The sequence below is a fragment of the Tympanuchus pallidicinctus genome, unplaced genomic scaffold, assembly GCF_026119805.1.
Source record: "Tympanuchus pallidicinctus isolate F22 unplaced genomic scaffold, pur_lepc_1.0 scaffold16, whole genome shotgun sequence".
Lineage (NCBI taxonomy): Eukaryota > Metazoa > Chordata > Aves > Galliformes > Phasianidae > Tympanuchus > Tympanuchus pallidicinctus.
The window spans coordinates 414677-439343 of NW_026294679.1; the positions used below are offsets into that span (position 1 = coordinate 414677).

At 51.9% G+C, this 24667-nt stretch overlaps 2 protein-coding genes across 2 annotated transcripts in view; both read right to left on the reverse strand.

Moving 5' to 3' along the window:
• INPP5A (inositol polyphosphate-5-phosphatase A) overlaps positions 1-12443 on the reverse strand; it is a 210240-nt gene extending 197797 nt beyond the window's left edge. The window contains exon 1 of the mRNA XM_052677064.1: positions 12319-12443. Within this exon, the coding sequence (XP_052533024.1) occupies positions 12319-12393 (75 nt within the window). The 5' untranslated portion in view covers positions 12394-12443. The remainder of the gene's footprint in view (positions 1-12318) is intronic.
• The window catches only part of PWWP2B (PWWP domain containing 2B), a 125327-nt gene that overhangs the window by 32252 nt on the left and 68408 nt on the right, over positions 1-24667 (reverse strand). The gene's annotated exons all lie outside the window — the stretch shown is intronic.

The window sequence follows — 24667 nt, forward strand, 5'->3', positions numbered from 1 at the left end:
ATACTGTTCCAACGTAACAAATAATAAAAGGCAGATAAAAGAAAGGAAGATAACCAACAGTGATCACACGTGGAATTTGTACTCTTCAGCTATTTGCCAATTTCAAAAAATTAGGAGAACATTAACACTAAAGAAAGTCTTAAAATAACCATTTTGTTTCAAAAATCGGGGGTAATATTCACAGATATGCTACTTATAAATACTGTTCCACTGGTAAAATAAGCAGTTTTTTGGTTCAATTCCATGAATGTGCGTCTTCATTTTCTTGTCACCTCCAGTGCTCCACGACAGGTCCTATCAGAAGGGACCATCCAGAAGATGGAGAACACATTTCAAAACAATGGAGCCCATGTAGAACAGAAGGAGTAAAACACTTCCTCTGCTCTCTAAGGCTGATCCCGCTGCCACCACTGTGCCTGCAGAGCACTCAAAACAAGATGCTGCAATAAATTCCACTGAAAGTCTGAAGCACTGTACAATGAAAGCAGGCCTTTTCTCTTTGTGCCTGGTTTTGCGCTCTGCAGTTTATCACAGTGATCAGTAAATCTCTCCCAAATAAGGCAGTCAAAACAGAGGCCATTTCAGACAGCTGCATTTACATCTGTGTCAGCGCGTCTGCCGAGCTGCTGAATTCTTAACAAATATTACAGCATTTAATGCTATTAACCACAAACACCTACGTGGCCATTTCCAGACCCCCACAGAGAGCTGTGGCTTCCTGCAAACCAGCGCTGGGCATCTTCAACACGGACATCCCAAACGCTGCACCACAGGGGAGGGGAGGTGCTGTGCTGCAGAAGCCCACCAAAGCAGCACTGCAGGTAAGCAGGGGGTCAGAGGTGCTGGTCTGGATGCAGGACACCTCACTGGCCATTCACTGCAGTGAGTTCCCTTATCCTCTCAGTTGTGTTACGGAAGCAAAACATCAGATCATTACTTAGAGGGAAAAAAGAAGGACCAAGATTGTAGAACAGACTCTACAAATACAAAACAACTTTGCCAAGGACAAGACACCTATAGCTCTGCTGACTGAGCACAGAGCAATTACTCACTTGTCAGGTGCAGAGGAAATGTAAATGAATTTTGTTAGTGCCACATTTGTTGGCATTTGCTTTGCATTTTTCCACAAAGTGAACAGTTTGCTGTACTCCAGGTTCTGTATCAGGCAACAAATGCTATGCCTGTTTTATCAGCACGCTATTTTCCCCACAGTGAGACCGTGTCCTCCCACCAGATGCTATCATTTAGTACTGCAAACTGGACTTATCACCAGGCTGGTAGGTGTCACCATGCGCTTCAATAATCACAAATAAGCGCTGCTCCCATCTTAGATTTCTAAATGGCTGGGGGATCTTACAGCGACCCTCAGAAGTATTCACACAACACAGCTGCAGATGAGACAATTTTGATCTTAGCATCTCTGGAGAACAGGCAATAATAAAATCAAGAGAAAAGGTGCATGAGGAGAAGTTCACCACCACCACCTGCTTGTACTGCAATTTATAGACATACCTTTTCAGCAGTCAGCTCCTTTCAAAATATTTAGAAACTGCAATACAGAGCCATCTTCCTAAACTCTAGAAATAAATCTAGAGATCTGGTCACTGATGTGCTTGGACAAAATATGACAGGAAGCATGAAATTCTGCTGCCCAGTCCTTTGGTGAAGCTCAGCACGTGTGCAATGCTGCTGATGCAACACCTTCTACTACCAGAATGCAATTAAAGATAACAGTTGGATATAAATGCACCGAGCAGCAGCAATTTTAGAACCGTTTCTGCAAATCTCTTTCAGACAATCCATATCATTCACCCACTACTAACACCCCTCACACTGACAGGAAAGTAACAAGAAGATGCAGTTCAGAGAAAGCTTTCTGAACTGGAACAAGGGTGTAACTTCAAGCATTACCTCAACAGCTCCATCCATTGTCCGAAGAGACAAACCGTACAAACTCTCCAGCTACTTTTTATGACTTCCCAGGTCTTACTTTGTTTCATATCTTTTAGAAGTCAACTCTCCTGCAGATCACCTCATTCACTGATATTTAAAAGAAATTAGTTTAAGGCAGATAAAATTAGCCCAAGATCATACCAGAATTAAAAGAGCACATATATGTTTTCCTTACATATTCATCCAGCTTGCCTTCAACCCTCCCAGAAAGCCCCAGGCCCCCCAGCAGAGCAGACCCAGCTGCTGGTCCTTACACGCAGGCAGAAGCTCACGCTGTGCATTCCAACTGTGCTGCATAAATTACTGTAAATACAAGTAACAGTTGTCTTGCTTTACATTATGAAACAGCTGAAAAGATATAGAAGAGGAATATTTATTTTTAAATATTTTTTGGCACTGTGACAACATCTCCAAGTTCTCAGCGTAGTTTGTCTCCGGCCCAATCGTGCTTTAAGTGACAGTTACACTGAACTGCATACCAGTGAAGGACCATTCTGCTACCTGATCACTTCCCATCACACATCTTCACTGATACTTGTTTTTAGGTAGGGATTCACATTCATGAGCTGTCCGTCAATCCTGCACACCCTCTGCTCTTACCCTTCCAGTCACATGTCATCACATTCTGGCTCCAACACCTTTTCAGGCAAACAAAAACCAAATCAGAACTGGAAGCCGAGCTCAGAGGGTTCAGGTTTTGCACACTCACAGCACAAGAAGCCTTCAGAAGATTTCTAAAAACTTCCTAAGCTGACCAACTAGTCTGTTCTTCCTGAAGTTTCCAGGGAAGTAGGACAGCCTTTGTTTTCAAGTGCTTGTATTCCAGCTTCTGGACCAACATCATCCTGCAAAGCATCTGGATGTGGTCTATGGGCTCCCTCAGCTGTACTTTTGATAACTACACTGGACTGACATTTAGCAGGGGAAGCACATCATCATCACTGGACTTCAAAAGTTTGTGGAGAGCGCGATTCAAACAGCCCAGGCATTTGTCTGCTTGGAATGCCAAACTCCACCGACATTCAGGCAAAGGCAGCCCTGCTGGGCCAAGCGGAGCCCCTTGCCTGGCAGCAGGCTGGGTAGTGTTGGGAGAGAAGAGACTTCTGCATTTCTGTAGAGATACAAGTCTCACACCCCGCAATGAGAGGGAGAAAAAGGAATATAAACATACATTCTGTGTAGGAATATCAGGGTTTTGAAAATTGCAGAGCAGGAAAGAAAAATCTATCAAGGAAAACATCACGAGGAATCTGACCCCATTTTTCATACCTTTACTTACCTCATTGTAAACTAAGTGAACACAGTGAATAGAAATTTAAATTTGTACACGTCATTTCAGTTGAGCCTTAACAACAAGCATAAATACACAAGGATTTTTTCAGTTGCCATGTCTTGCCAATTGTGTGGGTGGAATACAAGATAGTTTCACGAAGAAACCATTACAGATGCAGCTGCATCACTGCTCAGCAGCCACTAAAACAAAGTGCCCTACCAGACAGCCAGCAAGCAAGGACTGAAGGACATCCCAGACTGCACTGGAAAACTACAACACATCACAGTTAATGACTTGCACTACTCTCCCAATAGAGAGAAGTTCTCCTGCGAACGGGAACCAGTAACTCGCTTTGCTCTCTGAGGAGAGAGATGGGAGCTGATCTCAAGCATGAGAATTCATGCTTTCTAGAAAAGTGTAACTGGAGACATGCGGAGCCCAGCCAAACCATGTAGGCGTGACAGAAAGGAACAGCCCTGGAGGAAAGGAGATGGAGAACCGGGAAACTGGTACAGCCGTAACAGACAAGCAGATAAAAAGGCAATGAGGATTTGCCACAAGAAGATGAACTCCAAAGCAGGCAGTGTTCCACAAGCGCTGGAAAGCAACAGACAATGGCTTTGACAACAGAAAAACAAGAGGGAAAAGAGGTAATTAAAAAAAAAAAAAGTCAGCTCTTGTGGCATGGAGTCACAGGCTGGTTCAGCCTGGTTGAGGTTGGAAGGGACCTCCGGGGTCCTGCTGCCCAAGGCCCTCCCAGAGCAGGTTCTTGTTCCACCATGTTCACACGGCTTTTGAAGACCTCCAAGGAAGAAGCAGATTTGCACAGCAGAGATATTTCCTTATTTGTACGCTCCAAATATAACCTAATAAACTTTGCTTTTTAAATCTGCTTAATGGTTTTCACATACAAGACAGAAGTATGCATATGCAATCAGCTTGGCAAAAGCTCTGCCCTGTAAGCAATACACAAGTGAGCCTTGCACAGAACTCAGTGCTCAGTCAAGGGCTTCCACCCCTTCCCCCGCTTACGAGGCCCTGGCGCTGTGTGACACACGAGGCGTAGCTTCCACACAAGCACTGCAGAACTGTAGGACAGTGGTTGGCAGCCAGGAGAGCAACAGCCCTTCACAGCACTGCTTCCTACCTTTTCCTAAATTACTTTTAGGATCTTTGTTGAGATCAGGTGAAAGGGGCAGCGGTCACAAATTGCAAATAATTCAGTATTCAGTAAGGAAAGCCAGAGAAAGGCTCTGCAGCATTTTTCTTCCAAAAAACTGTTATCTCACAAAACAAATGAGAATCAGCCCCAGAGCCATGCAGTCAGCCAAGCCTGGATAAAGTCTGTTGTTTCAGCCCAGAAAAACAACACTGCCAGTCTGTGAAAACAGGCTTGCTGTAGGTGTCCAGTAGATCTTGGGTCACATCCAACCCTCCCAAGCAAGCGGGTTCGTCATACACAGCCTCAGGCAGCTCTTTACTAGTTCATGTGTCTGGCAACATTTGAAGTTTAAAACAAAAACAAACAAACAAGTTCTTCCATTTCTTCCTCTAGTTAAAAAAAAAAAAAAAGTAATTCTAGACAGACATTTTTACTATGAACAGCTTTTCAAAAAACACTTTAAATGGTGAAGTTATGGACACAAACAGCCCATGTGCTCATCAGAAAGAATCCTGCTTGTGCAAATCCTCCGCAGCAACATGCAATGAGAGCAGCATTCCCAACACTACACACAGAGGTCTTCGTTGTCCTATCAGCACTATGGAAAGTTGCAACTCTTTCCCTAAATAAACAAGAATACTGAAGTAATTAAAATATAGTTTGATGCTGGCTGATGATACTCAATGAAAACAGAATTCCCTCAAGTGACTTTTGAACTATTTCTTTTAATGTTTGGTTGACACATAAACAAACACTGCCAGAAAAAGTTCACCGTGCGTTTCTGAGATGTTCCTATGGGAAAAGGAGTTTTGCTTTTCCCACTGGGATTGGTAAAGCCTCTAAAATTAGAGTCTGCCACATCACAAATACAAAAAAACTACAAAACACTCTCCCACAGGCTCACTTGGAAGACTTGATTGAAAGAATTCAGAATCACCCAGAGCTCCCAAAGCCTGCCTGCTGCTCACTGCGCATCTCCTGCGGCGCTAACAGCACAGCTCACACACTGGCTTGCCAATATTCAAAGGCAATACAAATTTCTTTTCTAGAATGTAATGGAAACTGAAAAAAAAAAAACAAGCAGAGAACAAGTAGAGACAGTTCTACCTCCGGCACCATACAAACAGCATGTTCCCTCTGACCAGCCTCTCCTGAGGTATTAGCAAAGACTCCTGAGAGCGTCTGAACCTTCTAGAAAAAGGCAACATTACTTAATGTTCTACTAGCAGTCCCTGTAAGCCTCGCTAACAGACAGATTGAGGCAGAACATCCTTCCCAGCTTTTACTTACTCCTGTGGCTCTTCAGATTTATTTATTTTTAAGCCTATTTCAAGAGCTAACTTTGACTTCATTTGTGCTTGCATAAGCCACAGAAACCTCTTACTAAACAGGAGGTTCATACAGCTTGTGTTAACTGATCCTTTGTTTAGCCAAGAACTTGTGCAGCAATGAAACGCGATGCATGCCCATACAAGCTGTGTTGAAATCAACATGCGATACTTTTCTGCCTTCCTTCAAATAAGTGGGAAAGAATCTTCGCCCTGGGTCTTGTCCAAGAGCCGCATGTTACCCTGCTCCCACAGAGCCAGACTGGAGCACAAACTTCAGAAAGGCACTCACTGCACCCCAGCTCGAAGCCAGGGGCTGGGTGCTGAGCACACAGCTGGGGCCATACAGGTGCTCGTGGCTGAGCGCAAAGAGCCCCAGCTCCTGCAGACCTACTGCCCAACAGCTGCCGCAGAATATTTTCTGCAAGGAGAAAAAGCAAAAGCCCTGACTTCAAGTTATTTTGCACAACTGGTAAGATTCAGGCAATTCCAGAACTGCTTCTCTGTGACACTCACATAAATCCTTTGAATTCCGCCAATCACCAGTGCCCCCACACGATCTGCAGCAACAGGTTCTGCCATTTACTGCTCTCCTGGTTCCCAGTTTGTGCTTCGTTCAATGCTACAAAGACCCCTGAACAGCCTCAGCCCAGTGCACACCACACTCCTACGTCACAGAAAAGAGATCTGTATGGTTTCTATGCGTGCATCAGCAAAGCACTGCGCTGTCTTCATGTTAATGCTGGGTCTCTGAGGACTGAACAACCACCGCTCCTGCGGTGACCGAGTTCTGTGCTCAGGCACTGCTAGGGCTGGGATGAGCAGCAGGCAGTTCTTCTCTTTTAACTCTTCAGAAAGCAGGTTCCTGCAGGATGGCTGGGTTTGACATCTGGCACAACGCGCTGTGTTTGGTGCCACAGCGAAGACGAACACCGAAGCCGCCTCCTCGCGCTGCCTCCAGCACTGCTCACGCTGACGCTCTTCTCCCATTCTGCCTCCCCACACAAACCCGGTTACGGCAGCACAGCCAGGCCTTGACAGAGCCACGGCAAGGCCCGGCCCCAGGCCTTCAGCCCTCAGTGCTCCACTGCCGCTCAGCCCTGCGCCCCTGCAACACAGCGCCGGCTTCACAGGAGCACCGCCCAGCACCAGGCCGAAGGCTCTGCTCGGAGCTGGGCTGTGAGGGCGAGATGCTGCTCCGGGCCGTCCTCAGCAGGGCTGCTGTACCGAACCAGCAGCGTGCATCAGTAAATCAGGTCGCTCCGGCTGCGTTCATCCCTGCTGTGGCCGCACAGCATCTGTCCTCAGCGGTAACAACGCGTTCAGCACCAACAGCTTTGCTTTCCTGATGGAATCTGAGATGCAAGTAACACTGCAGAGAGCAGCGGCTCTTCCATAACGTCCACACTTACACGAACAGCAAGGCGGGAGCTGTACGGAAGAGCCAAGTATACACAGGGGAGAGAGGGGAAAAGCCACTGGAGGTGACAAGAGAATACGTCTGCAAGGGGTGGAAGATGCGAGCACTACGATGAAACAAACGACAGAAAAGGAGAAAAAAGTAAATAAATGGCAAATCAGCCCTTTAGAAAAAACACGCGATCTGAGGCGTGGCTGCGTTCTGTGTGAAAGTGCCTTTGAAGTCAAATTCTGTGGTAGCAAAATTTATGAGGACTTTGAAAAAAAGCAACAAAAGCTTTGAAACATCACTTTCATGAGCATGCAAGTACAAACCGATACACGAACAGAGCACACATAAAGCACTCCTGCTGTGGTACCCCACATCCCACTGCATGTCCCACTACACGTGTAGTTTTGCAATTAAGTGCTCTGGAACCTCAACCCACCATCCTGATATGCCAGCAGTGTGTGAGCAGCAGGCTGCCCGCTCCACAGCACCTGCTGCAAAACCACAGTGACAGAAAGCTACAGTCATATAATGCACATTATATTAATTCCTCGTGTAAACAAGTGTTCTTGCTGCTAATCATCACTTAATCACGATCAAAGAAAGATGGTCTGCAAGATAATCTTTGAATTTCCTGCTTAAGGGAGGCAATTGCTTCACAGCCTCCTAATCAGTCCTGAGTCCTGCTCAGAGGACTCTAAAAAGTACAAGCAATAACATTTTTCCTTTTTAGCAGACAAGAAAAAAGCTATTTTTAAACATACAACTCTATTTTGGAGGAAAAAAAAAATCTCCGCTGCACCTGCATTGCTCCAACCTTCTTCAGCAAGTCAGAAAAAAGCGTTAGAGTCCAGGATGTACATGGATGCACACTGACACATCACTCCGCTGTACAGCTGCATGGGCTCTGGCAGCTACTCACGCCTGAAGTAGAACCTGTTCTGTACCTCACCCTCAGGTGCTGCTGTCTGCTGCGTCCCCCGGCCGGGGCAGCCCTCACACCGCAGAGCAGCACCTCCTGCACAGCACCGGGCTGCAGGGACACGGCTGAGCCGGGCCACCAAGCACTGCACGCTGCAACCAGCAGCAGAGCACACACCTGCATTTGTCGCTACTGCCTACAGACTGTATGAACAGCAAGCTACAAACCGGTGCCACATCTCCGAGGCTCTATTTCTGCTTTCCCTAAGTGGGGTCATAAGCAGTTCCACAATACTGCTGCACATCTGGAAAAACCTTTTTTTGTGGCAAGGCTCAGCACGGACGTTACCCTGCAGTTCCACCATGCCCTCAGCCGCTGGGCAATACCTATGGGCCATACCTATGGGCCCACCTGCAGCCGGGGAGCCCAGCAGAGCAAGGGGCAGCGAGGCATTCCCACAGCAAGGCAGCTGTGGCAGCGAGCCGGGAGCCGTGCACACGGAGAGGGCTGCTCAGCACGTGGCAGCGGCACCCAGGGCCACCTCCAGCTTCATCCCAGCACACACCTGGGCAACAGCTGCATCCACGGGCAGTGAGCCTCCCACAGCTTCATTCTCAAGGTACGGTGGATCCCTCTGTTATTAAAAACAATTAAAAATGCACAGGCACTGTAAAGGGTAACAAAACTGCTTTCTCCTCCCCACCACCGCATCTCCACCTAGCTTGGGAAACTTTTAGTAGCACCAAGTTCTGATCTACTTCAAAAGTTTCACCCTCTGCAAAGGCATTGAGAATTCAGTAAAACAAAGCACTGTAAGCATAAGAACAGCAGAAACTAAAAAAAAAAAAAAACCAAAACCAAACATCTATCTGCCTTTCTGCCATAAAAAGGCAAACAAACTGAAGATGACAACGCTGGTGTGCACACAAAACTGATAGTAATAAAACCAACAATCACAGTGAAGCACGTGTGGTCTTCAACTTAATCTGGAAACTGTGACTTGAAGAGGAGGTGCCTTAACTTGCAGCATGCTAGTACTGATACCTGCTTGGAAATCCAAACCTAAATATTACATTTTCCATCCTAACAAATTTGAAATATTCTGCAAAATTCAGAAAATTCTTCCTAGAGGGACAATCAAAACAAAAGATAACATAAATTACAAGAAAACAAAGCCACCATCTTTATGACTTAATACCAGTTACATCCACAGATACCTAACACCATAACAGAACCGCACCCCCATTTCACAATCAGCAAGCTAAGCTCAGATGCGATAAGGACAGACCTTCATGTTGGGATCACTGCCCATTAGAAGAGCAGGCTGCTTTCAGAAACGATTAGAGGAAGTATTTCTACGTCAAATTCAACCAGCAGATTTCTAGTCCTAACAGCAGTGAAGGATATTCTGGGTTCATACTCAGGATCAGAGCAGTACTCCTAACAACAACCATAGTCCACAGGGCTGGGGCAGGAAGCCTCCCCACAGCACAGCCTGAACTCATCGGGGTGCAGGAGCCACCCGCCAGGCGCTCCGCAGGAAGGGCAGCGCTGTGTGCAGCCATGGAGCAGCAGGGATCGCAGGGCTCCCAGCTGTGTGGGGCCACCGAGTGCCCTGCGCTGGAACAGGGGGACTCACCACAACCACTTGGTCTCGCTCCAGGCAAGGCAACCTGGGTTAATCCAGGGTGTTGGATGAAGGCTTCAGTCAGCCCGCTGCCAGCAAATAGCAATTCCCCAAGCTGCTTCCCCCTCTCTTTTTATTTTAATGAACATAACCACACAACCTGCTGTCCTGGAGCTTTTGCCTCTCCTTGTCATCGTGGCACTTCTGACCTGAGACGGTCCTGGGGACCCCATAACTGCATCGCTCCTCCTGGAGGACAGTTACATGCATGAGATGTATGAAGAAGCAAGGCCACACGTTAGGAAGCCTGCCTGACACGGGCTCATAGACTTCAGCCTGAATGCAGCGCTTTCCAGCCCGAGCAGAAATTGTGGAGCTTGTATGGCTAAGCCTGCTGGATTATTTGAAACCTTTACCATAGAAACCTATGCTCAAAGGTTTAAAATAACTTGGATTAATGAAGTCACGTAAACCTGTACTACCACACTACCAAAGCGCAGCTATTCCATCAGCCCCTGCTGCCAGGTGCTCCTGCCTATTTGGTAGCCCCTCCCCGCTCAGTGGAGCAAACCGTGCTTCTGAGACAACACAAATCGAACTCTGAAGATGATCATCTGCCTCCACCCAACAGAAACAGCCACCTTTATTAGATCTGAACGTACAGTCACAAGTGTGCCAATAACTAAATAGAATCATTAGACAAGCAGTAAAGAGAGCTCCTCCAGCACATGCAGCCCCATAGATGACTGGGTGCATCTGCACGGCGCAGTGGGCAGGGTATGGATCAACCTGAACTCAGCCCAGGGCTCCTGCCCCAACCAGGGAGGGCACAAACAGAGAATAAAGGACCCAATAACAGCACACAAAGTAACATCCCATACAGTGATGTGCCAGACAGGTTTGTTCTGTGGCCACCAGATTCATGGAAGGGTCAGTGTGACATCTGGGCAGCACAGATGGAGGAAAAAAGGAAAATGAAACGGAAAAACATAGAAAGAGAGGGGAGAAGAAAGAGGAGAGAGAAAAGAAGCAGCAGCAACCCACAGGTAACCTGAACTCATTACCTGCTCCCAGCAGCAACATTTGTGCTAACAAGCAGGAAGCATCCTGCAACAGGACAAGCAGCGACTGCTCAAGCACAGCTGACAGACGCACCAAGTCCCATACATGCTCATAGTAGTGACACACAGCTCTGAAGAACACCACAGAACCAATAAATGCTGTGTTAATGCTTTCAATGGGGGAGTAGTGCTGTCTCCCACTGCTTGCAGCTATCCTAGGGCTGCAATGATCCAGGATGCACACAGCATGAGCCAGAAATCCCTGGACCCTGCAAGTGTGTGGCCAGGCCAAGTGCAAGACAGCACTCACCCCAGGCAGCCAGTCTGCCAGGAGAACATTGTTCTGCTATTAAATGCCAGTCCCAACTGAGGGGCATCTGCACAAAACACATCGCACGCAGCCCACTTCACACCAACCAAAGGGCCCCGTGACAGGAAGAGGCTGTCAGGAGAAAGGGAAGGGGGGAAATGGGGACAGGACTACCCAGGGGCTCCTGGACCCACAGACCGGGCTGCACCAAGCACAGAGGCACAGCGTAGGGCAGATTCTGATGCACTGCACAACTTCAGTACCAACTGAGAGGAGCTGGAACAGGGAAATGAACCAGAGAATCCCAAGGCAGCTCTGCAGACCCACAGAGGTGGAGCCAACAGGGCAGCAGTCCCTGCCCGCAGCAGAAGTCCCTCTAGGCTACAGAATGGCTGCACGTTACCACCTCATGAAGAGATGCCCCACATCCCCACCTCACAAGGAGGACCGCGGCAGAACAGGCGGGGGAGCTCGGGCCAGAGCTGTGCTCCAGGCTGCCCCATTGCGTCCCGGCTCCCAGCCGCAGAACCTGCCAGGAGCTGCCAGCAACACACCGTGACCCCCAGGCCAGAAGCAGCCCCCTACGGCCATACCCGCCCCACGGCGGGACAGCAGCACAGCCGCCGTGGCTGCGAGCAGCAGCATGCCGTGCCGCCTGCGGAGCCCCAGACTCTAATAAAGGACACCCCGGAACCTGCCGTGCACACTGTGAGATTTAACGACAGCGTTGCGGGTCGGCCCCACGTCAGTACTTGGCCAGGCAACAGCACCCCGCTGCCAGGATGCGGCCTCGGGGCCATCGCAAGCACGAGGCAAATGTTTTGGGTGCTCGTTCGCCGGGAACCCGACGCGCGCCGGAGAGACAAACAGCGGGCGCAGTTTCACAAAGCTCAGCGCGCTCCGGGTCGCCCTCGCGGCCGTACAGCGGGACACGGCGGGCGCTGCAGGGCCCCACTGCGCCCCACCGCACCCCGCGGCAGGTCGGGCAGCCCGGACGCCGCCCCCGACAGCCCCAAACACCGCCCTCACCGCGCAGCCCTACAGCGCCGGCCGCCCGCACCCTCGGCGCGTCGCAAACATCTCCTTCGCGGCTCCAGGGATCGCGCCCAGAGCCGCCCGAGCATCGCGCCGCAAACGGCGCCCGGCGAGGGGCGGCCGCGTCCCGGCCCCGGAGCTGCACCGAATCCCGCACCTCCCCCGCCCGCCGCGAGCCTCGCTCCGCCCGCACGCCCGTGCCGGGCCGCCGCCGGGCCGCGGAACCCCCCGGTACTTACGTCGTCGAAGAGGGACCCGACGTTGGCCGTCACCAGCAGCACCCCGGCGCCGGCCGCGGCCCCCTTCACCGCCATGGCGCCGGGCGAGCGGGCGGAAGCGCGGAACGGCGCTGCGGGGAGCCCGGGGGCGGGCGCGGGGCGCTGCGGGGCGCGGGCGGCGGGGGGAGCCGCGGGCAGCCCGCGGACATCCGCGCCGCGGCGGGGCCGGGCCGGAGCGCCCTGCGGCTGTGCGGGCCGCGCCGCTCCGCGCTCAGCGCTCACCCGCCGCCGCCGCCACCGCGCTGCTGCCGGGACGGCTCCCGCCGGCGGAGGCTGGCGCCGGGCCGCGGCGCATGGCAGGTCGGCGGGGCGGGGCGGGAGGGCGGGGCGGCCGCGGCGGGACGGGCCGAGCCGGGCTGGGACGGGCGCCGAGCGCGACTGCCGCTCCCGGCTCTGCCGGAGAACGAAGGGGGGAGGGAGGGCGGGGCCGGGGCCGCGCGCCAGCAACGTCACGGCGGCCCCGCGTGGCTCTTAAAAGGGCAACGGCGGCCCCTGGAGACCGCCCCGCTGGGCCCGGACGGCGCTCACCTGTGCGGGGCCCTGCCCTGCCCGGCCCAGCCGCCGGGTTCGGGGCTGTGGCGCCGCGGCACAAAGCGCGCAACGGCCGCACCTGAGCGCGTTACCGCGGCCGCGGCGCGGAGTCCGTAGCAACAGCGCGGGGCCCCCCGGCGCGGAGGGGGCACTGGGCGGCCACTCAGCCGGAGCCAGGCGGAACGGGGAGCAGGCGGTCCAGCGATGCGACCCTCACAGAGAGATCCTCTGAGCGAAGAACTGTTCTGTAACTGCCCCAGAAAGAGAAATGAGGAATGGGTGCAGCGCGGAGCCGTGCGGGGCAACGCGCCGCTCTCATCAGCTGCGCTTCCCGTCCCGTTGGCAACGGGGGCGCGATGTGCGCAGCCCGCTCCGGCAGCTCCGGCGCTGAGGAAGCGGCGGTCGGAAGAGCGTACTTAATTTAGTTCATAATCGTGGACTCCTTAAACTTTGCTAAGTTCTCCCCTCAAAGCGGTATGCGGGATATTAACAGCAACATCCTTGGAAAACAAAAGACAATGACTAAACGACGCGCTAAACAGCGCATCTCAGACCTGAATAAAATAATTCATAAAAAAATTCATAAAAAAAATCGAAAGCAGCGCAGATGGTTTGTTTTTTAAAGCAGATGCTGGTGCTGCACAGCCGGCACGCTGCCGCACTACCGGCGGCCCCGCGGCAGCGAGCAGAGCCGCCGCTTCTGCCGCTCCCTCAGCCCCAGCAGCGCCTGTCGTGTGCCATAGGAGAGGAAGGGCTCCCGCGCCCGGCACGCAGCTCCTCTGTGATCACAGCTCGCTCATCGCTGCCGTTATGGCTCTGCTAATAGGCTTTCAGTTTTATTAGAAAGATCTTCATGAAGAGCTTTCAGTAATGGCATGAGAAACAAAACAAAAACAGGACACAAAGCCCCTACGTCGGATTAAAATCCTTAAATGTAACGTAATGTTTTGCTGCCTGAAAGCTCCTGTGAGCCCCGAGGGACAGGCTGTGTTCTCTGATTGATCTCAGTGGTTTTAAATGGTGCACTTCGTAATTTCTAGACTGCACTAAACATGGCTTAACCAAAACTGGCTCAGCGGTCACTGCTTTCCTTAGTTCACCCTTGGAAACAAGGCAGTGTCCCACGGGTGGCTGCTCCCTGAACGCTGCTGGAACCACAGGCACTGGGCTGGAAACCCCACATCTGGTGCGCAGGGATCTGACCCCACTTCAGGCCGCACCTTGCAGATCTCTAAGGAAAGGGCATCAAACTGCTCCGTGCAGGTTTCAGAGCGCTGTGCCCGGTACGCATCCTTTGCTTTCAGCTCATTTGATATTTTTCTGCAGTTTGTCTGAAGCAGAGTACGGCTCCGGTTACATCTCACAAAAGAAATGGATTGGTATCCACGATGGGGTATTTGGTGCATAAATGAGAGATCCGTAGTGTCTGCTGCTGCAGTCACTGCCAGAGTAGGTCTGTAAGAAGCATGAGAGCTGCAGCATTTGAAATCAGCGCTGGTGAGTCGTGTGGCTGAGCAGCACTGCTACCAAGGTTATGGAGCACGCAATAAGCTTTCCAAATGTGAGCGCCAGTTTCTTAGCATTTTTACTTGTATCACTCCATTTTGTATTGCTTTACACTATCTCAGCTTGGACTCCGAGGAAAGAAGCCTCAAAATCCAGATTTCATAAATGTTCTTAAAATATTTTGTGGCTTTAAATGCATACCTAGGTCCGTAATATCGTCAGGTTTGTGGGAAGACTTTTTGAGCTGCGAGGACCTCTACAAGGAAACAAAAACAAACAAACAAACAACTGCACACTAATTTAAGAAGGCTTTTTCCTACCAATCTTCAACACCATGGCTAGTTAAGTACAAATGCAGTAACTACCATGAGGGCACCAGGAGGGCTGAGGGCTCTCTGGGGGGTGGTAGGGCACAGCCTGAGGCCCAGGGACCGTCCCAGCACCTGCCCAGGGAGCCCCAGCTCCTGGCACAGTGCAGCAGAGGTGGGGCTGAGCCCTCCATGCTCCAGCCCAGGGCCAAGGTCAGGGTGCTGGACAGCAGGGCTCCTAGTGCCCACGAGGCCCTGACAGACCCCATCAATTGCAGGGATTTTGAGCTGTAGAACCGTGAAGGTCAGCAAAAATCTCTGGATAACCAAGCCCAACCCATCCCCACCACGTCCACTGAACCATGTCCCTCAGTGAGGCATCTCCATGGTTCCTGAGAACACTGCGCACTCCTCAGACACAGCACCTCACTGCACACACACTGCCCTCACCAAGGCATATGGGTGCAATTCATAAATATTTCCAACTGAGGAAGTAGAGAACAATTGCATCATTAAGTATGAAAAGTGCGATGAAACAGAGGAAAACACTCTGACTCCCTTAATAGAAATGAAGAGGAAAGTGCAGATATGGAAATATTCTTCACATTTTACTTGCAAAAAGTTACATTGGTGCTGAGGCTACCATTGCTGTTAAGGGTGCGGAGGGTGTTGAAGTGGACATGCAGTGCCTCCCCACAGCGCAGCACTGATGTCAGCACATCAAGGTGTACCTCAGTACTGCGCCCTTTGTAGCTATTTGGTTTTCATCTCCCAGGTGAGCAGTGACTCCTCAAAGGCATGCAGCTTCTGGGCGAGGCAAGATCTCTGCCTTAACATTCCCACATCTGTATTTAAAGCATTAGGCTGTGACTCTGCACAGCTGCTGAGTTTTAGCACTCGAATTGCAGCTGACACACACTGGGGCTGTTAATGGTTCAGCAAGGATGTGCCACGTCCTGACCCTGGGGTGGCACAGGGCGCAGCGCCCACTTGGGGCTGCTGCACCAGGACTGCGTTACACCTGGAGTCCGTACGGTGACCGGGGCGGCTGCCGCACGTGATGGCTGTGATGTCGCTTTGGTCCCCACCCGGGCTGCCACCTCCCGCAGGGACGGCGGCTCCTCAGCGACGACAGCACTGTTAGAGCAACGCACAGGTGAACGTCCCCGCAGGCTCCGGCTGGGCTGCCCCTTGCAGAGCGCCAGGCCGTGCGGTGTCTGCAAGCCACCAGCAGCTCACGGCTGTTCCGAGTGGGTTCCAGCAGTTTGTCGCTGGGATCAATTCTTCCCACCACCAAAACGCCATTGCCCGCAGCGGCACCGCCCGCCGCTATCCGGGGCTCGGTGCTGAACGCGCGGCTCGGCACGGCTCGGCACCGCACGGCACGGTTCGGCTCGGCTCGGCTCGGCCCGGCTCGGCATGGCACGGCACGGCTCGGCATGGCTCGGCACGGTTCGGCTCGGCTCGGCTCGGCCCGGCTCGGCACAGCCCGGCACGGCTCGGCTTGGTACGGCATGGCACAGCACGGCCCGGCTCGGCTCGGCTCGGCTCAGCTCAGCAGAGGCGGCACAGCGCGGCGCAGCGGCGTCTTCCTCCACTCCTCACCCTCCACCCGCACCACGTGCCTGCCCAATTGGTTCCCGATGTTGTACCGATCCGTCTCACTTGGATTCTCTGAGACCCTGTGTGAACACCTTCAGCTCCCATAGCTTCCCGTGACACACAACACGCTCTGCACCGTCTCTTTCCCTGGCCCCAAGTGCCCGTGATGACGCAGTAACTGCCGTTGATTGTCCTGCCGCTCCTAGGGGTTTGGGATGTCCGCCCAGGAACCACGACGAGCATTCAGGCTACAGCAGTGCAGAAAAGCTGTCGGTACATTCGGTGTCTGTAATCGTTTCACAGTTCACCCGTTGTGCCACACGTCCGTGTCTTACTGAGTCTGGCCGCGCTCCGAGGCAGCAGGACAGCACTCACTGGCGCTGCCGCGTGTTGCCTGGACGGAAGCTGTGTTTAAAGAACGCTTCCCAACGTCCTTCGGCGACGTTACTGCCAGGACTGTGTTGAGGCAGCCCCAGCACCAGGACGTTCCGTGACATTGGCAGTTAGCTGGTGCTGGAAAGGGGCAGGGTCATGATGTTCTTCTTCCCTTTTTTTAAGTATCTTTTTGGCAAAACGTTCCCCGGTTGGCACTGCCAGACTTACTGGGGCACTGGTTTGGCCACGGTACAGGCAGCCCTCACTGTGGTCTGGATCTGAAGCATGGGATGCAGCCACAGTGCAGCTGTGAGCGCGTTTCCTGGAGCTGCTGTGAGCTGTCAGACTGCGGGCAGATAACGTCCCTCACTTCTGCCATCACGCTGCTGTTTCTTTCGTATCAGGCACTCCACAACTGTTCTCAGAGCAGAGTTAATGCAGTCATCAATTTCTGCTGGCTTCTTAATTTCTAACAGACTCTGCAACATTAATTGAATTCCTACAATAAATGAGGTGCAACCCTACTCGAACAGTTTTTGGTCCTTCGTCCTTTTATGTTTGCCACTCACCAGATAGAGAGTAGCACAGCATTTGTTCTTTGTAAACTTAACACAAATGTAACAGAAGCTACTAAAAAAAAAAAAAAAAAAAAAAAAAAAAAAAATTTTGAAAAATTGCAATTTCTGCTTTTAACCTTAACGCATAAAAAAGAATTTCTTGTTCCATCTTCCAGCTCCATGTTTCTCATTTTTGTTCTCTTCTTACGGTTCTTCCCTATGAGTATCCAGCTCCGCGTAGACCCAGCTGTGCGATTCCGCCGCTGAAGGCCACCCAGACACCTCAGTCCAGCTAATGAGCAGCCGTGATTGCAAGCACTGGAGGAATCATAAAACCTGGGTCGCCTGGCCCACAGAAAGTAGAGGAATCGTCTTGGGCTGCATGTACATGGGTCGCTCCAAAAGTAATGCCTCCTATTTATTTCCACGGAAACAAAAACAGATGCACAGAACACAATAACATTATTTGATAGAGCAAATTCTCAGCTACAAAACACTCTTCTAACACTGTCACCACTGTTAGCTATGCCTTTTTGCTGACAATGAGCAAGAGCCTGCGTGCAGAGCTCAGACCAACCTGACCCACTGTCACCACTGCTGAAACGCACCACCCCCCACCTCGCTGCGCTCACATCCACTGCTTGGTCCCCATGAACGTTCAGCAAGTGTTGAGGAATGTCAGTGGGTGCCATTCTTCCCACGTGGAGGAATTCAGTGGCACGCCTTTGCTTTCTACACACCTCCGTGTCACACGTTCTGTCAGACTGCCCCTCTGCTGCCATCGGTCACACAGCAACAACACGGAATTGGTGGGAAGCTTCAATCTCTGCTGCTCACTGCCAGCATCCATCTCTGGTGTTATGGACCAACACAATAAAATAGACGGCATTACTTTTGGAGCAGCCCTCGTAAAATGTACAACACCGTTAATACACAAGTAAAAAAAAATTAAAATTAAATTGTTTTGTTAAAAACCTTAAAAAAAAAAAAAAAAGAAAGAGGAAGAAGAACGTCCAAGTAGTGGGATATGTGACCTTGGCTTTGTGGAACCAGCACAGCAGCCAGCTTCGATGGCAGCGGCTGCCATTCCCAGTGAGCCTCAAGGTGCTCATCAGAGAACTGTGATGAAATTCTACTCTTCCCAGGCCTCATCCTTGGCAGCAGTTGTTCCAAATGTGCGTGCAGCCAGAAAGCAGTGACGTGAGCAAGGTGTGATTGTGAAGCGAAGGGTATTTCTCTCTGTAAGAGGTCTTACAACAGTCCAGTAAGAGGCTGCGATCAGATTTCTGAGCTGAAGATCGGACTGCAACCCCATACGTTCCACCTGAAAATATGCAGGTCACATATTTATATCAACTGAAAACGGTGTCGCAAACAGAAATGGATGAGCTTTTTTGCAATCTTGAAAGCTTTTCTCCATCTCCCGTCCCAGAACGGAAAGCACGGCCGCGTAGAGCCGGCCGCTCAGAGCCCCGCGCTCAGCACCGTGCCATCGCGCACAGCCACCGCGCCGCCCGAGCCGGCGATGCCCGGCGCTGCCGTTCGGCGCTGCAGAGCGATGGCTGCGCGCCCCGCGGGGAAGAGCGGCTGCCTTGAAGTCATGGGAGGCGATGGGCCGCACTGCCGGCCGCGCTGCGCCGCGGGTCGGACGCGCCCGGCCTAAAGCACCGCGTGAACATCGCGGCGCTGTATTCCGTCTCCAGGTGAGACGCCCCGGCAGCCGCCCGCTGCTGCTCCTGCAGAAGAACAGAGCAGCCGCTTGCCGCGTGGCCTCTAGCCTTCAAGGCCGTGTCGATGGGATGACGGTGCCCCGGGAAATCACGAGAGGCATTCCCGCATTGTTCGGCGCTAAGGCAGGAAGCGGCGTTCCGAACGGCAGGAACTGGGAAAGGTCATCCTGGAGCGCTGCGAGCTGCAGCACCATCTGTTTATTCAGCCAGAGTGCGACTCGCGTGGTAATTTTTCCCCTGCTTCAACAAAAGGAGCAGCTGCTGTGCAGCCCAGGTTTGCAGAAACGCAGCGGGGCTGCAGACTGGGGCTGGAGGCAGAGCCGTGCCGCCCGCTTCCCGCGGGCTGAGCGCCGCGCACGTCCGCTGCTGGGTGCTCACGGCAGGGAAATGACCCCAGAGCTGCCGCACGCTGTGCCCGAGCTGTCCGACTCCGTCCTCGTGGCACAGTAGGGAACCCTGAATCTTTTTGCCATCTCCTGTGAGGCAGCGCATGAGTAACGTGTCCCCGTCTCAGACTTTTCATTGACACATTGAGGCATTCTTTAAGGGCCATTGCAGTGACAGTGCAAGCACACCCGGCTCTCCAGGGGCGCACGCGCGTACTGTGCCAGAGCACACGGTGCACCCAGAGCAGAGCGCTGCAGGCAGCGTTGGAGCCGATGGGCACAGGGCAGCCGTGGCTGCTGCTGCTGGGAGCCGTGCAGGGCCCTCACCCTGAGCACAGCGAGGGCAGCTCAGCTTTCATTTTCTTCATTTTCAGTCAGTCTGCTGAGATCGCTCAGAGTTCATTACAGCAATTTGATTTGTGTCTATGGTTCTGCTGGTGCTCTCCGGGCTTGTGCTCTCATTGCTGAAGGCTGATCTCTATTGTTAAATGGCTTTAGAGATGCACAGGAAGATGTGATGTGAAGGCTTTTAGAAATACATGGAATGGATCAGAGCAAGATACCAACAGCCCCCAGCTGATGGCTCTCTGGTGTTCCTCCCACCATAGTAACATCATGAAACAGCTGTGAACTGCCACTTCCTCCTGCTCCTTTTTTAATATGTGCACACACACAATATATATAAATTTACTTCACACATACATATATTTGCCTCATTTCTTCAACACATCATTCTCTGCAAAGGAAAACCATCACTAAGGAGAAATAAAATGGATTTCCAAGAGCAGCCATGGTCAGAGCTGAGAACAGCCGTTCCCCTGAAGGAGCACAGCAGTGGGCAGCGCTCATCTGTCCTGCTCAGAGGAAGGAAGACGGCAGCATCCCAGAATATATTTCCTACATCTTTATGGAAAACAAGGCACTTTCTGAAAGCTCACTTTGTTAATGGATATTACCAAAGTAATGAGTACATGAGTAATGAATAGCTAATGCCTCATCTTTTTTTTTAACAGTCAAAAGTTGAGCACTTCCAGCCGATTCTGCTGAAACAGGAGAAAAAGAGTGACCCACAGCATCATGGCATCGGTGTGGAGAAGGGCAGTAAGGGAAAGCATGGCTTGTTAGTATAGATGCACCCAGAAAGTAGGGAATGCATCATACAGACTTTCTGAAAAGCTGTGTTTGCTATATTGCCTGCTTGTACCTACTGGGACAAACGATTTCCTAAGAACAAAGAACAAAACAGAAAATTGGGGGGTGGGAGGGTGAGCAGCATAGCAGCATGCTATGAGAACTAATGACTTATCTTGAGCAATTTCATAATGAAAACCAAAACACCCGCGACCCAGAAGGCCAGCAATCCTGAGCCTGAGAAGCATTCCCCATCCTCTGGTGCCCAATGCACCACCATGCCCTTCTGCTCCGTGTCTCAGCACCTCTGCGCCCTGTGCTGCACACCTGTGCTGTGCTGCTGCTGTGGGCTGCGTTACCTGGGGAGAGCAGGGCTGTGCAGGGAAACAACCACTGTGCCATTGGTGCCACAGAGCGTTCCCCAGAACTTTCAGGCAAGGACTGTGACGCAATTTGGGTGTGTGCACAAATCACAGGATCACAGAATGGCTCGGGTTGGAAGGGACCATGAAGATCATCAATCTCCAACCCCCCACCACACGCAGGGCCACCAACCTTCACATTTCATAGCAGCTCAGGCTGCCCAGGGCCCCATCCAACCTGGCCTTGTACACCTCCAGGGATGGACGGGGCATCACAGCCTCTCTGGGCAGCTGTTCCAGCACCTCACCACTCTCTCTGTAAAGAATTTCCCCTGCTATCCAACCTTATTCTTCCCTCCTTCAACTTAAAGCCATTTCCCCTTGTCCTGCTGTTATCTACCCTTTCCAAGAGTTGATTCCCCTCCAGTCCTGCTGCCAGGCTCCTGACACCCCATGCCTGAGACAACTGCCAGGCACCTGACACCAGGCACTTCTCTTTTGCACATCACACAGTGTTTATGCCCTTTTCACTCCGTACCACAACTCTGGGATGGAGAAGGCTTTGAGGAACAGAGCATGCTGGAACCGAACCACAGAGCATGAATATCATTTGAGCAGAAAGTCTGTTCCCTCATCACCTAATGTTAAAAAAAAAAAAAAAAAAAAAGGATGAATATGGTGTCTGTTCTCACAGGACTGCAGGTATTTTTATGGGATGTGGCATTATAACAAAAATTCCCTAGACTTTAGCTTAATCTAGAAAACTCATTAAATAGGTTCAATCCACTATGGAATTCTATATAGAAATGTTTCTGCTAAATGTGTACCATATTTCTCCACTGTCTTTGCCCAAGTGTTTTTGCTCTGTACCATATTTTACAATGCAGTCCCAGACAACCTAACAAGAAGGCTCAGACCTGATGTAGGCTTCAAAGATCACTGACCTTTGTGCTTTATTATGTGGGAAGATGGGAGGAGAGGGGTCAGACTTATAAATTACTTTACCACGGAAGATGAGTTCAGCATGAAAAAGAAACCAGGACTGACTCCAGAAGTGCTCATTACTGCCTCACTGTAACTGGTTGAGGTTCCAGGCTTTTATCTGAAGTGTTGCAATAGACCAAGGAAGTGCTGACGCTGAGAGCCTGCGGTGAATCACCAGCACTGGGCAACCCTGCTGCGCAGGCACTGCAGTGCTGCCGTCACTGCAGGAGCACTGAATGAGGGCTGCACTGCTGACAGCCCCAGGGGCAGAGGGACGGGAGGCTCAGTGCTGCATTCTGCACTGCATTCCACTGGGCCTTGCTCACTTGATGTTACTGCATCCCGTGTGGATGTCAAAAGAAGAAAATGCCTCATATCACACATTCTTCCACTAAAAAGCAAAAGAAATGACAGCAGCAAATTCCCTCATTAACTTTGGTTAAGCACCAGCAGGGGATCAGCCCTGAGCTAACACAGACCCAGGAGTGACATCTCTTGGGAAGATGTTGTGATTCCCCTGTTCTTAACACCACACTTCCTTCCCATGGCACTGCACACAGTGTGGTTCACTTAACAGAGGTGTGTTTGTCTTGGTGATGTTTTCAGGCGATACCTCAAGTACTAGAAGTACTCAAATACTGTAAGAAGCAGTAAGTTCTTCAGGATTACATCTATGCACAATTTTTCTGTAGGAAAATAAAACTGTCCAGCAGGGCAACATCCTCAGGCAACACGTGAGCTAACAGCTCCCACAGTTAGGGTAAACTGCAGACAGGCAGCCGCACCTCGTGTGAAACGACTCCAGGACTGTGCGCTCCTTGGCCCCACTCGTGTTTAAAAATAAAAGGTTTGGTTCATGGGCTCCACACCGCCAGCAAAAGCCGAGCACAGCCCTGCATGTTGGGAAGGGAAAAGGGAAGGGAGAGCAGCACTGCTCGGGGTGCAGTGGGGGAAGAGAGGGAGCGAGAGGCTGAGCCTCCTCCTACCAACCGGGTAATGGAAAAATGGTGTCAGAATTCCAAGGCCTGGATAAATACGCACCCTCCTGACCTCATCCACAGACAGAGAAAAAAAGCAAGCCCTGCACATTGCTGAGAGAGGAGAGCAGTGCTTGCGGCTAATGAGCTGAATGCTGCTAACAGCACGGGGCTGGGCAGCTGTGGGAAGCGAGGGCATGCAAGAAGGCTTTGCCACACGTGGACAAAGGATGCAGGCGCTGCTGGCACAGCCTGCGTGGGGCCGAGAGCCGCGTGGCAGCACTGAGAGCGGCGCGGGGAGGTAAGGAAGCTCCCCAGCATGGAGCTCTCCCAGCTGCGCTCCGAGCAGCACTGAGAGGCAGCCCCGACGATCCTCCCAGCCAGGTTACAGAGCTCGTCCTGCGCGCTGCCAGGGCCGGGGAGCTCAGCTCTGCAGCGGGATCACCTGAAAAAAAAACAAACTGCAGTGCTCTCGACAGCAAATGTCAATGAACTGTTCAGGTTCACTTGTATCACTTTATTCCAAGACTCATAGCTCAGCGCTGTGCCCAAGATGAGCTGTTTGTACAAGGCGCCGTGCGGACAAAGGATCGCCTCAACCGGCATCCGGCAGTGTTTGCTCTGATGCTGAGTGCTTCGTCAGTCACGGCGCTGGCCTCGTTACTCCCTGTTTGCACACACGCACACCCTGTGGGCTCTGTTCACACGGAGCCCATCTTCTGTGCCAAGCAAATGTGTGCACAGCAGGAGCGCTGTGTGCTGAGTTATCTCTCTGCACAACATTCCAGGTTTCTCCAACCAAAAGAGAACCCGGCCACAGAGAGCCACCATACCTCCTGATTTCAAGGGCCCACAAGAGGCTGTTCTGGAGCTGACCCAAATTCTGAATTCTTGCTCTAAACATGAAGGCTTATGAGGTGGTTAGCGGCCCTGCCTCGCGGGCTGACCTTTGTTCACTACCTGCATTTGCATCGGGCATCACCCAACCGTTGTGCCAGCAGACCGAGCTGCCAGCGCTGCCACAGCACAGCAGGGCTCCAGGTAAGTGCGAGGCTGCAGGCAGCCAGGCTGCGCCCACACTGCGTGTTCATAGCCAGGGCTCGTCATCACTGTGTGCCTGCAGCCAGGCTGGGCTCTCACCATGTGCCCATAGCCCAGCTAAGCCCTGCTGTGCACATGATGAAGGGAGACCTCTAAGCTGCAGGATCGCTGTCACAGAGGAGCACAGCAGCCCCACTGTTGCCATTTATGGTGGCTTGAGGCAGAGCAGTTGCTCATGTGCCCTCAGCACCTTCATCTATCAAGTGCAACACAATGTTTTTTTCCACAGACGTTCTACTCCAGCAACTTGGCCCTGAATTTTAGCTTAAGTATTTGCATATCATCGTTCCAGGGCGAGGAATTAGTTTGTGCACTTCTGGTGTACTTACACTGCATCTCTGTGAAACCCTGCAGACACTTGGTTCTCAGGCGATCTGACAGCCATCAGAAGGTGGCTGTGCTCTGGGAGGCTGCAAGTGCTCACTTTCTGCAGAAACACACCAAATTTCACTTGGAGCTCCAAACCAGAGCGTTAGCCTTGCTCCAGAGACTGCAAGAGGGAAATACTCCTAGGAAGTGGAGGTCCACGTGCTGGAGCACGCTGCCCTGCGGCACCTGCTGTGTTACACCACACTTCACAGCGCTGTGCCACATCAGGACCACATTTCTGTGCCCAAACTGAGTGCTGGGACAAGAGCTACAGGAGGGGCACCCACTGTACCCCACCACCAGCTCTCCTGCCAACTGTTCTGCCGGCTCTGCCCTGCTGCGCTCCCTGCTCGCTGTCTCCAGGGGCTCCCTGCAGATGGGTCTCCTTCCT